Source organism: Polyergus mexicanus, unplaced genomic scaffold, assembly GCF_030449975.1.
Source record: "Polyergus mexicanus isolate NDT 795.1 unplaced genomic scaffold, iyPolMexi1.0 SCAF_1, whole genome shotgun sequence".
NCBI lineage: Eukaryota > Metazoa > Arthropoda > Insecta > Hymenoptera > Formicidae > Polyergus > Polyergus mexicanus.
In genome coordinates this window covers 9,557,655-9,574,317 of record NW_027223321.1, presented here as the reverse complement: position 1 = coordinate 9,574,317, position 16,663 = coordinate 9,557,655, and the positions used below count along the sequence as shown (strand labels likewise).

Genomic DNA, 16,663 nt, shown 5'->3' with positions numbered 1-16,663 from the left:
TTATTCTAGTTAGTAAGATTTCAAAAAATTGTTGCATATAAATACATATATATATAAATATATATATATATATATATATATATATATATATATATATATATATATATATATAAAAGAGAACAATATCATGCCACTTATGCATGAGTGCAATGGTTCCATTTCGTAAATTCATATCGTATGTCAGCAACCATGTGATACATTGTCTGAAATAATACGATGCAGCCATAATTTACGAAATAAACCTATTTTATATATTAGCAGAAGTATAGTAAATATATTTGAAAAAAGTCGTCATTTCAATATCAAAATATTAAGAATATCAAGAGTGGGTTGTGCAATTTCCAAACTTCTTCATGGAGAGTATAGAGAGAAATCGATATATAATGTTTGCCGTGTTCACTATTTCTCCATAGCTTTTGTTATAAACTTTTGTTATTACGATTAATGAATAATTTATATATAAATAACATAAGTAATTTTGGGAAATAGATTATTTTGTTCAATTTTATGTTTTATCTGTGAATTATTATAGCTTATTATTTCAAACATGGATTGAATGTAATGTATTTTATTATGAATATATTACGTTTTAAAACCAATGTATTTTAGCAATATTAAAATAAAATTCTATTATAATCAGCATTGATGTTATCACAATGTGACAACACAATGTGGACAAATGAGTTAATGATACGAAAACTTGGCAATATATACGTGTATATCCATTTTCCAATTTATTGTTATATATATAGAGAGATACTATGCTATTATTATTAGTTCATTGATGAATTAAACAAGTATGAATAAAAATTTAATCATATTTTAATTTTGTTTGAATGGAATTGAAGATGATGACCAAAGTGTAATTTCATCTTTTTAATGTATAAAGAAAATGAATATCACTTTCTCAATAAAGTTATTACAAAGAAGAGATATCGGGATGTTTTAGTGTTATACTAAAAAGTAAAATATTTCTCTAAATCTCTGCCTTCCTAATTCTATTAATATTGTATTTCCCATATTAATAGAGATTACGCTGCTTAATTAATTATATTTATTTAACTACATTTAATAGCAATATATGGTACATACATGTATATTGCTTTTTCAATTCATTTCTTCTTTACTTTTACTAGAAATATATTATATTTATATAATTATACTATTATTTGACATTTTTAATTATTTCTAAAAAAAGTAAATGAGAAATGAATTGGAGCAGCAATGTGTCATCGATCGTCGCACTTTTGAATAAACCTCCATAACAGGACCAGCAACATAGCATTTGACGATAGTGCAGCAGACTACGGATGCAATCTATCTAGCGTTACAAATGTACGAAGCATTGGATTGACCAATCAGAACGAAAAATTTCCTGATTTTGATTGGTCGATCGAACGATCGAGAGCATTCGTAACGTTAAGTGGAGCGCATCGTGCAACGACAGTTGGCAATAGCGTCCACGAACGGGAAACGGGAATCGTGCGAGCGACAGCACGGACGGCACGTTGAGGATAATTGACATACACTGACGGTCGAGATCGACTGAGCGAGGATCTGTGTTTGAGTGGATTTTGTGTTGTGCGGAAAAAAAGGTGTCACCGTGGGACTTGCGGCGTCGAGGGTACGTATACACACAATACGACGATATACACGAAAGCGCGTGGGGAAAAAAACGAGAGCGCGGGTCATGCGAGACGAATCTCAAATATTGTTGTTGCCCGTCGATCGCGAACGAGGACCTTCGTCAGTTTATCCGTAGACTGGTTCGCGTATGTGCTTAACTGTTGTCGACTACGAGATCTATCCTAATTCACAATCGCGCAATCATGTTCCGCACAAAATGGTAACGTTTCTTTCCTCCTCATTTGGCCTCACAATTGTCTATTAATCCATCAATTGTTGAAAAATGCATTTGACATTTACGTCCGCGTTTCGCTCCACAATTGACGTACGTATCTTAGAAAGATTAATCTTTGTTTTCAGCAAGGAGCACGATCACTCGTCCTTTTACAAGTTCTTACAAATGGAGCACAACCATAAGAATCTGGACTGCTACTTCTTCTACTATTCTACGTGCAAAAAGGTGAGCGAATCTCCCTCGAGATAATCTTTTTCTCGATTTCAACTGCATTCCCTTCGATGCATCCCGGTTTAACGTTAATTCGGAAAAATTTTTTCGTATCGTTCCATATTGCTTGCGGATCTTCTCGGGCTCGCCGAGGTTAGGTCGGCCATTTTGATGCCATGTTGATAAGATTTTTTCTCACACGATATCGTAAAAATTAAAAAAAAAAAAAAAAAAAAAAAAAAATAAATAAATCGTATAAAATTTAATTACTTATTATTAAAACTTATTATTAAAACTTAAATTCTAAAGGGACGCTGATTTTTCCATTTATTTATTTATTTACACATGATGTATAGAGACTTTTTATCGTTTTTTATCGTATTAAAATTTTATTTATTGCGTAAATATTTTGTCGATCATAGATACATGATTTTTGAAAAACATACTATTGATCGCATTGTGTGTGCATGATTATTTTATCATTCTCTTATTTTATTTTAATATCTAATTTAGTTAATGATTGAATCATAATTTAAAATATCTTATAATATCTACATACATTTCTAAGTCATGAATAAATGATTATAAATAAATAATAAATGAATGATTATATATTTACGATGCCTTAGATATTTGGTAATTTCACTTGCAGTATTGATGACATGATTTGGCACTGCAAGTGTTCGTAGTTATTCTTGTTAGGTTATTTTAACTGAACTATTATTGAATAATTTTTATATTTGATCATTTTTTTTTTATTCTTACAGGGCGACTTTTGCCCATATAGACATGAACCATCTGCTCTAGGTTGTGAAACTACGTGCACATATTGGCAGCAAGGAAATTGCCTTAATGAGCACTGTAACTTCAGACACATGGAATTAAAGGTAATTATCTTTACCAGATAAGTTCACCATTTTTTTGACCATTTGTTAAATAAATAATTCGATTTATGATAATTTGTAATCTTAACATCTGTAAGAAATGAACAAAAGTTAAAAAATATATTTTAAACATTTTTTTAATTGATTAAGGTCTTTAGGATATTCTATTGTTAAAATATCGATAGAGTCAAAATGACCCATACGTGGCCATTATGAGTTAAGTATCACAAAAGGTGCCATTAAGTCTTGATAAGATTTTTTAAATACTTATATATATATATATATATATATATATATATATATATATATATATATATATTGCATTTATTATATACTATATTATTTTCTCCTTCTCTAAAATATAAATTTGTGGAGTTTAATATATATAAATTAATGTAGCGCAGTTTTATTATATTATTTCTTTTAAATAATTATCGAAATAAATAAACAATGTTTGATTTAAGATAAAATAGTTTGCATATCATAATGATATTTAATCATTCAGTCAAACTATTTTAGATATTAGAATTTTTAAAGATAAGAACATTAAATCTTTTTCTTTAGAAAAATCGCAAGTCAATTCCTTGTTATTGGGAGACACAACCTGGAGGATGTAGGAAACCACATTGTCCATTTATGCATGCGACTCCACGCAATATTACCAATGATCCTATCAATCCTGTGAAGACCACAGAAGTAGCAACAAAATCTCCTAATCAAGAATGGCTCAATCGTCAAGGTAGATATTTTTATATTGTCATAAAAAAAAATTTTTAAATTGATGATAATTAGTAAAATTCATCCATTTAGTTGCAACTTTGACTTGGAAAATTTTATTTAAAACTTGGATTGTTTCTATTTAAAAAGAAAAGAATCAAAGAGAACCAAAACAATTTTTTAAATTTATTTATATCAATATTATTTTAGTTTACTTATTCAATATTATTTGCGAACTAAACAGAAAAAAATAAAATATTGCTTATTTCGAGTTAATTTTAGAATCATTTCTATATTCTATTTATCTTATCGTATATAGATGGGATAAGATAAAAATATATATATGAAAATGTATAGGATGAGATAATCAGATTATTATTATGCATTTATGATAATAACTATCGTTGTATATGGACAAATACTTTTACGTTTTTTTATTTTATAAAGATGACCCCAAGTATGACGGTAGCAGTACTACTGAGTCGGACCAAGGTAGAGGAAACAGCGAGGCTGGTAGTTTTATCGGTAGTCCCGCCGTTGATCCTCTCATCGTCAAATTTGAAGAAGGTATGAGGCTTTACTAGCCCCCCCGTCCATCTTTCAACGTACATTATCTTACGTCAGCTACTCTCTCTCTACCGCCTAGCTTGCAAACAAATATAAATCTCCCTAACGCGCTCGGTATCCCGAAGAACCTGACAATTCCTAACAATCCTAACAGTCTCAACATCCCTGGTAGCATCAGCGTCACAAATAATCTAAACGTCCCACCGCCAACCAATTCGCAATCCTCTCCCTGTCATCACACGCTGTCGTATCCGCATCATCAACAAAATTTACACTCTCACTCCCCTGGGCAGTCTCTGTCGTCATTGCAAAATCAACAGAACTCCCCGCTCCTCCAGCAATCGCCGTACACGTCGATACATACGCAGCAAACCCCACAACCTCAGGCTTCCCGATTTCCTTTTCCATTTCTCGGTATAACGTCGTATAGAAGATTTTAAAATCGACGAAAACTGTGTTGTAGTCTTTGCCACGACATATGTATAATTTTCTTCGTCCGTCAACTAGTAACAGAAAAATACATTCGAAGAATTCACGAACATTTAAAATCTTTCAAGTTTTCGATGATTAAGTTATTATATCGATTGTGTGTTATTGATTCTCTGGCACGAATATAGTTGAAGTGATTTAAATACATTTGGTGTAAGAAACGATGAATTACTACGAAAGTATCATTCTGTATGAAGAATAATATATGTATATCTTTCTAGCAGCGAAAGATACATAACGGAAGAATCTTGTGTCGATTTTAATATAATATTTAATTCACGACGTTAGGTCCTACCCCATATACACAGAGTACATTCCCAATATTTAATCGACTTTCACCTTTGAATTTGTTTCGTAAAATGGATTGATCTAATGAGATGCAACTAATGCAAAAAAAAAAGAAAACATTTATATCATTATGTCATATTAAATTGCAGAGATCATATAATTTTATTAAGAATTCTATTACATTGGATTGTTTATGTTTGTGCGACTTATCATATACAAGCTTATTTATTCGTTTATTCGATATTCGTTTGTTATCATGGGAAAGAGATATATAACATACAATATATCTACAATCTACATAGATCGAATTCACATTTTTGAAGAATTGGCACTTATTGGTAATCATAATATGATCATCAAAGTACAATTGCCCAATCGTATTAATCGATCTTATCGATAAATCTAGCACTCGTGTTACCACGAAAAATTTAGTAGTAAATATCGATTTTTGCAGGGGCTGCTATATCTAAACTTTGCCTAAATTAGCCCTCTAACCGCCTATGGCTATCTTTCTCCAGCTGCGGTGCAATCAGGCTCGAATTAGCAGAATGGTCTAACTTAAGAAAAACGAGGTTCAAGTATCTTCGTCAATGCATCACATACTGTAAGATCGCGAAAGCGAGAACCGTGCTAAACGAAGAAGAAGATAGCTATGGGTCGTCGCTTTACCATACACATGCACATATATGCACACAGACATACACAATTTTTTTTTATATTTATAGAGATCTTACTCTTAGTTGCGGAAAGCTGGCATTTCAATGTTAATCGGGTATTTGTAATACGACGAACGAGCCTTGCTCGTCTTAGGTTTGCGTCTTTGACGAGAGAGTGTTTTGCTAGTATTTAGAAAGTTTATTTTAAATATCGTTCCACGCCCCACCCTCTTCTTTCGGATGTGTGGACTTGCATTACATCCCTTGCGTGGCCGATTGAAGAAATATTATATGTAGCATATATTCGAGTTAATCGATATGTACATCTCATTAAAAAAAAAAAGGAAAAAAAAATCTACGGATATTGTTCTATCGGTCACGTCTTGGGCTGAAATAAGTGCAATGGCGAATAATAAGAAATAATTGAGATATTTATGTCCAAACCGATAAGCGCGCGAGCATATATGCTTTCTTTGATGTCACGTACTTTATTATTATACGTGAAATGCGTGATGTAGATGAAGAAGGAAGAGAAAATTAGCGAAAGAAAGAAAATGAGAGAGAGAGAGAGGGAGAGGGAGAGGGAGGGAGGGAGAGAGAGAGAGAGAGAGAGAGAGAGTGTGTGTGTGTGTGTGTGTGTGTGTGAGTGTGTGATGAATGAATAAATGAATTAATGAATAAATGATTGATTGATTGACTAGAAAAAGGAGTAGAGAAGAAGGAGGAAAAGAAGGAGAAAGAGAGATTTATAAAGAAATAATTTATAAAGAAATAATATTCGCGCGCGAATCCGTGTTTAAAGATTTAGACAGATTCCAATCGCGTCCTTGCCTTGTGTTTTACGCGTGCACGAATAATAATGCCTTCATATGTTTTGGCTTCTCACGTGAATTTGAGAATTTCAGGACGGCGAAATGGAAATAACGTGATATTGCGCTTCACACGGAGCTTGCGCCGGATGATAATTACGCAAATTTTCGCAGGCCACAATAATCTCGATGTTGTATCTTTACAACAAGGGCAATTGAAAGAAAAATGAAAAAAAAAATTAATAAAGTATAGATTTAAAACATAAGTCAAAAGCGTGATCTTTTAACGCTCTAAAGAGCTCGTTTAACAATTCGGCTTAAAGGCTTGCTTTCTACGTGATAATGTTAAACGCCGATGTCGTTTATTATATATCGAATAAAAGAATATGCGATCGCCAAGAGAATATTACTTATTATTATACTGATTCACTTTTTACGAGATTTCGTATGATAATAGAGGATATAATGACCTTTAATTGAGACGTTGAGAACGAAAATTGAGGTACGTGACACATTTTGAAAAAATTCTTCTAGTTAAATATCGATAATCGTGTAGCACAAGAGTTTCACACAATTTAAACTTAGCTTTTATTTTCATCAACAAACGTAATTCTTTTGTTTTCAGCGCCTCAATTTTTCTGATATATCACACGTTTCATCTTGCTGGCTCGTTGGGAGACGAGAGGGAGTCAGCAGAAAAATTAAAAGAGAAATTCATATTTATTAAATAATTTATCAAATTATTAATCTTGCACCGATGGAAAATTTCATAATTAGGGAAAGTATATATATATATATAATATAGGACGTGAGAAAGATATATATAAGATACGCTGGTCATTTACAATAGTAATAAGTCGCATCACAGCTGAACGAAAAACGGAGGGAAGAACGTAAGGGGACATCGAGGAGAAATAACGTAAATCATTTAAGAAGACTCTGCCAGTTTTTCTCGAGTTTCTGATAGCGAACTTTTTTTCGAATCAACGGTGCATATGATAACTTGATAGACTAAATAATATAAGAGGCAAAGCGTTCTATCATTATAAAACACACACACCGCGAAAAAAGGAAGAATGTTATAAAATGTTATGAGGAAGTTATTGAAATAATTGAATTGGGTGAGCATGTAATAGAGAGAGAGAGAGAGAGAGAGAGAGAGAGAGAGAGAGAGAGAAAGAGAAAGAGAAAGCGAGACTGAAAGGAGAAGGAAAGACCTCAAATTGATAGATTGAATGCATATACATCACATATACACGTATTTTTGCGTGAAAAATACGCGATACAAAATAGAAAACTAATAATTTTTCTTATATAGTGATGTATGTTTTACACATATATATATTATATTTAACTATATATTATAGGGAATTATATATTTTTTTTTTAGTATGATCGAGATTATTGTTGATATAAGGGACTGTCGCATAGATTTCCTATTTTTTTTGTTTTGTTTTGTTTTGTTTTGGAATACTCGTGTATTGGCTTTTACTCACGGTTTTCCGCGCAAAATTTTGCGCGTGTACTTCGATCGGCAAGAATTTTGTGCCTTCAACCGTATAGAATCGCCAGTCCATTTTGTATTCGCGTAATTCCAGTGTTTTTTTTTTCTTATGTACGAGATATGTTTTAACAGGCAAATTAAAATAAACGCCAATTTTAGGCGATCATCCGGATAGATTTGCACGGTAGATTTCCCTCTTTAAAACGGGGAATGACGCGCAAGTCTTCCAAGAAAGGAGTGAGTTTGATTGAATTCGATCGCGATGCGCACTCGGACCTATAAAATCTATGTGCAAAAAAAAAAATGAAACGTACAGAAATATAAAACATGATTGTGCGCGTGAGTTTGAAAGGCAAAAGAGTTTAGTAGCGAAAGTGTAATATGAAAAAATGCGAGGATGACTATCGAAAAAAGAAGAGAGAAAGAGAGAGAGAGAAAGAGAGAAGGAGAGAATGTATCTGATAAATAGTGTGCTTGTGAACGAGATGATACGAGAAATATATAAGTATGAAAAATAAGGACCTGTAGCGGCGGGTTTTGTCACTACCCTTCGATGAAGGGTCTTTATCTGTGCGAATAGAGTCTCGAAGGACGAAGCGATCCACGCATGTGTGAGATCGTGCGTTATCCTCTCTCTTATATTTAACATCTATCCACAAATATTATATCGAAAGCTAAAGGCTATCGACAGGATCGAATGATCCCGCAGGTCTACTCCGTACCTTTTAATGCATACATTATAACTATAACGTATTTTTTTCACATAGGTACGAGTCCTGTAACGCATGCGTTGTAATTATAATGCGGGCGTTTAAAGGTATAGGCCTGCTGATCGCGATGACGATGACACCGGGAGCCGATAGATTCTTTCTTCTGCTCGTTAGCGAGTCGTTATATCGTCTGCGTCGATTATTACGGTCTCATTGACCGTAAATTTATTATAGGCGATCGTGCGAGCCATGGGCGATGCTCGTTGTCTCACTCGGATGCGACTCGGAGACGAGACAGATATGTCTCCCTTTTGTCGAGATAAAATTCGACGAGCTGTAGATCTTTACGGAGAGTATGCGATTCTCTCTCGGTTGCGATTAAATCGGCCATTTATGCAGGATGTTTGATCGATATCGTCAACAATCGTATTGTAAGTCTAAGTTTCGAGAGACAGCGAGTATACGCGATGTTCTCATCGTCATAGCCTGTGACTCATTTAACTTGTCGCGTGTGCGTATGCGTGTGCGCGAGCGCGCGCTTGAAAAAGCGCGTCTCTCTATAAGCGTAAGTTGAAAGACAAAAGATAGAGAGAGTGTGTGTGTGAAAGCACAGAGAATATTATATACATACACACACACACACACACACATATATATATGTGTGTGTGTGTATGCGTGTGTGTATGTATGTGTGTGTGTATGTATATATATATATTATGTACTATATATATGTTACACGAGAAAAAAGGAGGCGATTGCGTACAACGCGATTCTCGCCCCTCGATCTTCGTTTTGTGTAAGATCATTGTTTATAGCAATTTGTTAATTTGATTTTTTTTTGTCTGCATTTCCTCCTCCTTGTGATTTTAGAGAATGCAAAGAAGCAATGATTGTTATCATTATTGTATATGTCTCGCGATTACTGCGCTATCGACGCTTTTGAGAAGGCATTGCTCTTTTTTTTCCAAAGATTATAAATTGTATGACGATCTATCAGAGTGTCACGCAAAATGCAGACTCGTCGGTGCGCGAGTAATCGCGAGAACAGCATAATATCAGAGCGAACCGACAATAGTTTTACGATCGCTCTTCTCCGACTCTTTGATTTCGTTCCCCCGACTCGCGCTCGAGTCTCTCACCGATAAATCTCAACAACTGTCTCCGATTATATACTTTATATCTTTTTATCCGTGTTTTTTCTGACTTCCTTCGACTCGCGACATCGTACCTTTCGTTGTTATAATGCGTTTGAATCCAGTGATTTTTTACGGCCGTATGCGCGACCGGAGCCCTGTTTCTCTAACGTTCTCTCTCGTTATTTCATTGGTTTTTCTCTCTTGTAGTTTATCTTTTTCAATCCAATTTTGGCCTCGGTCGCGTGGCGATCACACTTTAAATTCGTTAAAGTAACAGTCGACGTAACGATTCGAGGACGTAACAAGTCGAACCCGCGAATGCGCTTCCCTGCGATCGGGATCTGTCTCGTGGACGAGAAACAGACGTTCGCAGCGCGGACGAGACTCTCGAGAACTCGCCCAAGATGCTCGGAATTCCTGAAAATGGGATTGAGATCATGACGATGAAGAATGACAACATCCGCGATCGTTCTTATGTCGACTCGTTACGGCGATGCAGAAACGCGTTCTTTCTGCTTCTCTTATCTCGAACGCGAACGATAGAAAAGAAACCATAAAAAAAGAAAAGTAAATAAAGAAAAAAAAAACGGAAGAGCCTTTTTTCTCAGCCGATCATGGCTGCGGATATGTGGATGGAAGAGGAGAAAGATTGATTGATGCTAAAGAGTAAGCGATGCGCAATTTAACTATAACGAATTGATGTAAGCGAATGGAAAAATCAATACTTTTCATTGAGATGATATCTGGATTTCAATAAACTTGATACCTCGAAAACCATCCGGATAATCGACCCGGAGAGCGAGCATATGACCGGTAACTGTACGGTGACAATTTTTTGATAAATGTTGCCAGCATTACCGGCGATGCTCTTCTCGATGGGGTTTCTTTCTATTTCACTTCTTTCCGATTCCATTAACCGTAATTTCATTCATCTTCCGATTATTTTGAAAAAAAAAAAAAACATTTTTATTACTTTAAAAATTTATAATTTTTGCGGTCCAGTCAAGATTTCTCCGATTTTGTGTATTATTTTTTTTAGATTGACTATGAATCGAGAGAAGTGTTATATAAATTGTACAAGTAAGTATTGTGCTCGAAGTGCGAATTAAAGTGTATTGACAATAAGAAGTATTTCCGTTTTGCATAATTTCGAACCCGGCAGCGCAAATGAGAGATCTGCGGAGATAAATCAATTTTAAACTGATAGAGATAAGAGAGGAAAATTGCGTCTCTTGAAAGAAATGTATGTATGACGAGAGAGAAGTGGAATTTTTCTTGACTGTATTGAGAAATTTTTATTGTATACATTAAAGCTCGATTTAACAATCAAGTTAGTCAAGAAATGTGCGAAGGGGAGGATATAAATAAAAAGATGAAACGACGAATTCGAAGTTAAGATCTAAGTTTAAAATCGAAAGACCAGAAAGAGAAAAATGATTGAGATAATGAGAAGAGAATCCGCTTAGAGATATCATGGTTTCAAGGACACGAAAGGAGATGTCGATCATGAAAGCTATCGAATCCTATCCAGATTTTCCTACCACAGAGCGCGCGCATGCGAAACACGGGATTAAAACTTACAATATAAAAGAAAGTATTTGAAAAAAAAAAACATTGCGATTAATTACGAAGAAAAATTCGAGAAAGAGAGATACAATATAGATTCTCGATTGTTCTAATTTTTGATTATATAAAGTAAGATTAAGTCCACAATTTCTGATAATGATGGCTGAGAGATAGATTACCGAAACTGTAATCGGCAGATAATCGAGTGCTTTATCATCTAAAAAGAGAGAGAGAGAGAGAGAGAGAGTGAGAAAGCTGATTATATCTAATATAAACGGCCATCAACACAAGTGATGCCTTCTTCGAATAATCCAGACGATTATTTGATCCATCGTTCTTCGTATGTTTCTTCCAGAATCCGATAATGAAAGTGCACCGTCACCGGTAAAATCACAGCCCAAGGTACCGTACTGCAAGACCTACGAACAGATGAGACTAGAGGAGATCCAGGCGGAGAGTGCGGCATATTATTCGTACGAGGCTGGAAACGATACCGGATTTTTTTGCAATCAAGCGGATATTGGCAAGGCTAAGAGGATCGGCGCTACTCGATGGGTAAATTCTCCCAAGATAGTAGAACCAGTAAAGAAGCTAGACTTTAAAGTGTTGAGTCTGGAAGAGATCCGACGACGGAAGAAGGAGAGAGAACTAGCCGCTAAAGCTTCGACGAACGCACCGGAACCTTCGTCGCCGATCGAAACGACGAGAAGCGTGAAGAAGCGTTCGATTGAGCAGCGCGATGAAGAGAGCTCGGTTAGTCCGGCGAAGAAGCACAGGATCAGCTCTGAATTCGTCAAGAGTGGCGAACCCGCTATCAAGATACCACCGATAAAACTGCGAAGGTCTCTAAAAAGCGCTATTACAAAGGATACCCAGACAAAATCGTGCAAAGATGCGGCCGGAACGGTGGATGGTCAGGGTGCCGAAATATCATATCACGAAAGGCTGGAGAGCCATAGTGACGAATCGATTAACACGAACAAGAGAAGCGAGGTGGAGATCAGATTGTGCGACAGCAGTACAGACGAAGAGAAAATTCAAACGCAACCGGAACAAGCGACGGATGACAGGAAATCGGTCGCCACGTACACGACGGAGGATATCATGAGTAGCGCGCTATTGGCCAGTGGTCGATCGTATGCGAATACCGAAGATGAGTACCTGAGAATAGATGCGTCGTCCGATGATATTATGAGAGATATCGAAGACTTGCTCAAGTAGAAAAACTGCGATTTAAGCGACTTTAGACGAATCTATGCGTCAGTAGAGATACTGAGTCTTATATACTCTACGCCCTTTTTCTTCAAAAATGTTTTAAAAAATTTTATATAAAAATAACATCTTTTCTTTTTTTACTATTTGGATGGACATAAATAAATAGCTTAATTAAAAAAGAAGGATCATATCGTTACGATCTCTAGACAATTATTTAATCAATCGTTGATAGTTCCATTTTATGATTTAGCTTCAGTAAATTATGTTATGTCTTAGTTTTATCATTCCGAATTGAAAATTGCGCATTATTTTTAACATGCACATAAATCAGCATTTCTCTTATATCTGACTTCAATCATATTCACCTTTTTTATCTTGTTGATGAAATTCTCGTGAAAAATTTAAATCAATAATAATAAATGATATTCCAAATGTGCAGTGTATAAACACCACTTAGAGATGTGCATAAAAATTAAATTAAAATATAGTAATCAGATCGATACGGAATGATATATCGTTGCACATTTTGAAATTTTGAAATGAATAAATTTTTTGAGATACACGCATAATGATAAAAGAGAGTAAATTCTATACTTCGAAGTCTTTAATACTTACTTTAATCGATATTATATATGTCTTTAATGTTAAGAGAGTCTCTTGATCCCTTATTAACGTCATATATTGAATTAGGATGTCAGAAATCGTGTGAATTATTTTCTTGCGAAATATTTAAATTGTCGAAATAAATCAGGTTTTTTTTTTTTTTTTTCAATTTGCCACCATTCGTGATGATATAAATCAGTAAAATATATCGAAAATTATCTTTTTAATTCATTAAATGAATTAATAAATAGCTGCAAATCTTAATCAGTTGTCCATTTAAAAATCTATCAAATCTTATCTAATCTTAATCTATAAAAATCATCTTAATCTATAAAAATCATTTGTCCCATTTGTTGGAAATAGAATTGCAATGTAAATTATATATACATTTATTTATAAAAAAGTGCTTTCGGTATATCTTACCGCTCTACTGAACGCGGATGATAACATATGAGTAAAACTAATCTATTTTGACATATATCCCATAAAAAAAAACTATTCACGATTTCTTACTTCATAATTCAGTATGACTACAGAAAATGGGAGCCTTAAAGACTTAGGCTATGTATTGAATGTATCTATTATCTATTGTATTATATATTATTTTTAAAACCTGTAAACATTTTGTTTTTGCACCAAATTATGCAATAACTATAATAATATTATAGTTATATAGAATTATATGATAATATTGTGTATATATATATATATATATATATATATATATATATACACTGTTGCAATTTTTTAATAAATGTCCGCTAGGCTTTATATAACTCTGGTATTACTTCTCTTACTATTCAATAATCCGTTAATATATCACAAAAGTATAACTTCTTAAGTAAGCCTAAAGAAAGAATTAAATATGGACTTTTATAATTTGTGCACATTTTTATAATGTTGTTATCAAGTTCAATAATTAATTGATTATAATCAAAGCACAATTTTGTCATATCAGTGCTAATTTAATCTTACCCACGAGAGATTTTTTTTTCTTGCATTTGCAGAAATAAAATCCAGGGTTAATCGCGCCAGCAGATCTATATCGCAATTGATAATTTCTAATGAGGATTTAGGAAATACAACATGTCTTCGAATGTAAATTAATTATTAAGTCGAAATAAATATACAATTGTTACATTTGCAAGGTAAAACGATGGTCTCTTTCTGCTTGCACACATTTCGCTTTCCTTTATTTTTTCTAATTGGTTCAATTGTTTTGATTTGGACGATAATAACAGGAGGGATCGTTGATATCTTTATTGATTATCGATTATGTTAAGAGGATTAACGAAACGGCATTGAGATACATATGAATTATCGAATCGAGATGAACACGTTCGGGAAGGAGAGTGGCGCTTGAATTCTAATAGGAAATCGCACGATCGTTACTTATCTTGATCAATCGATATCCAGTATTAGACACATGGTTGCTTTACACTCTCTGCAATTAATATTTGATATAGTAAGAACGAATGTATACGCTAGGATCTCGCAAACGGATTCTCCGATTAGAAAACAAGCATCGAGAGAACTTTCGATTAAATGTACACACTATTTATTTAGAATGCATAATCGTACGCTTAACATATCTGGCCTAAGGGAAATCACAATCGGCATTTTCGGTTCTTCTTTCTTTTCTCTCTTTCTCTCTTTCCCTCTCTCACGAACCTTGTACCGGATATAAATTACGAATTGATTTTATCAAGTGTATTTAGAGAATTATAGAGTCAACTATGTATATATTTATATATAAATGACTGGATCGAGATATTCTTACGATGTACACACAACAAACTCACGTTTATTATCTCCTGACTCTCTCCGCTCTGTTTTATACGAGTATAAATAATAACGTAATACCGACTTAGAAACTATTTTTATTTCCCTTTCTTTCGCCTACAAGAATTACATCTACGAAACGTTGCGAATAAAAACAGCGAGAATTCTCGAGAGCGATTTTCTTTCTTTTCCCTCTTCGATTTTCACGCTAATTATTTTTACACGAGTTGCACATTGCCGATGATTTATTTATTTATTTTTTTTTTTCACCGCGTCTCACCTTGCCCGATTCCATTTCAAAGATATTGGAAGTATAATCGTATACGAATAAAATGAAGCTGTGTAATTATAAAAGTGTGCATATACACATGGGTGTATATTTTAGAAGATTTTCCATATAACACCTTGCCGATCATTGATATCATGATATATCATATAAAAAAAAATTATCACTTGATTAACATATTTTTTACAAAGATCACGTGTTCTTACGAGTCATTGGATTTTGATAAAACGTCTCGAAATAAACATCTCTTTGCGTGTACATTACGATACTAACATTGTTAGTGAAAGTGCGAAAAAGCAGCATTATTATTTGTTTAAAAATAATAAAAGGACTTGATCGGAAAGATGTTAAATCGTAAGTATAAATATCAATTTTTAATATAGGATATTAGGAATTTAATTTTAACGATGAATAAGATTCACACCATCATACACAGAAATTGATTGATCCGCTTGTTGTAACCCAATTCGGCATGTGTCACATTTGTATTGCAATTATACAATTACTACATCGATTTACCATCAATACAGATTCGATCAGAATTATTTAGTTAAAAATTTAGTTCTTCGTCTTCGACGTATAGATAGAACGGATTCTTTTATGCCACGGATGATTTTCTCACACAAGTAAACGTCAACGAATTCATGGACAATGTTGTCTCTTCGGTCAAGGTTTCTGTGTGTGAAATGATGTTCATGACGCATTCATTGCCTTACAGAAACGGAAGCAGCGGACGCGAACACGGACAAATCAAACTCGTTTCCATGCAGAGCTTTGGCTTAAACGAAACGCACGGGTGTGATAGATCACTTTGATTTTTGCTACGAGATAGAGTCGCACGCACAAACAATCAACATCATAAAGTGCGAAGACTTCGCGCCACAATCAAGCGTAATCGTGTGTGCCGTTCTTTTTCGGTAACGTAAACTAGATAGACGAAGAAGCTCAAGTCTACGGAGACGAGGTCGACGTCGGCGACCACCACGGTCACTGCAGCCTCGGTGACCAATATTGCGCCGCCATGTCGGGCGCCGGTTGACCTGGTACCGCGATCGGCACACTCACGCCAGGCGATATTAGACCTGTAAGAGAATCCATTGTGGCATTCTAATAAATTTCATGGATATAAAATATTGTACTTTGCATGCATAGAAATTATGTGCAAATTCTCTTGCTAGTGTTAATTCTCTCGATAAAAATTTAAATTATAATTTCATAGCTAATTTAACACACACACGTAATATATGAAATTATTAATAAATGTTAGTAATGAAGAGAAATAAAAAAAGACGATAGTAACCAGAGCATTTATATGAAAATCTCGATTTATTTTTCGAGATACTCTGTGTGTGTGTGTGTGTGTGTGTGTGTGTGTGTGTG

At 34.2% G+C, this 16,663-nt stretch overlaps 2 protein-coding genes across 6 annotated transcripts in view; one reads left to right on the top strand and one right to left on the bottom strand.

Moving 5' to 3' along the window:
* The first annotated feature begins 1,463 nt into the window (after nt 1-1,463).
* On the top strand, nt 1,464-12,797 carry LOC138934073 (zinc finger CCCH domain-containing protein 11A). Of its 2 annotated transcripts, none has more exons than XM_070297509.1 (6): nt 1,464-1,624; nt 1,987-2,086; nt 2,839-2,958; nt 3,520-3,694; nt 4,120-4,239; nt 11,753-12,795. In XM_070297509.1, exons 2-6 carry the CDS (start codon nt 2,027-2,029, stop codon nt 12,616-12,618), a joined length of 1,341 nt encoding a protein of 446 aa, XP_070153610.1. In that variant the 5' UTR covers nt 1,464-1,624; nt 1,987-2,026; the 3' UTR covers nt 12,619-12,795. The 2 variants fall into 2 exon arrangements, with proteins under 2 accessions (XP_070153610.1, XP_070153601.1); XM_070297500.1 differs by lacking the exon at nt 1,464-1,624 and adding an exon at nt 1,679-1,846 and having other exon boundaries at nt 11,753-12,797.
* Nucleotides 12,798-13,977: 1,180 nt separating this feature from the next.
* The window catches only part of LOC138934060 (paired box protein Pax-6), a 92,315-nt gene continuing 89,629 nt past the window's right edge, over nt 13,978-16,663 (bottom strand). For 3 of the 4 annotated variants that reach the window (XM_070297464.1, XM_070297473.1, XM_070297483.1), the window contains one exon: nt 13,978-16,365. In XM_070297464.1, coding sequence (XP_070153565.1) covers nt 16,271-16,365 — 95 coding nt within the window. In that variant the 3' untranslated portion in view covers nt 13,978-16,270. The remainder of the gene's footprint in view (nt 16,366-16,663) is intronic. The other variant, XR_011447087.1, reaches the window with a different exon arrangement.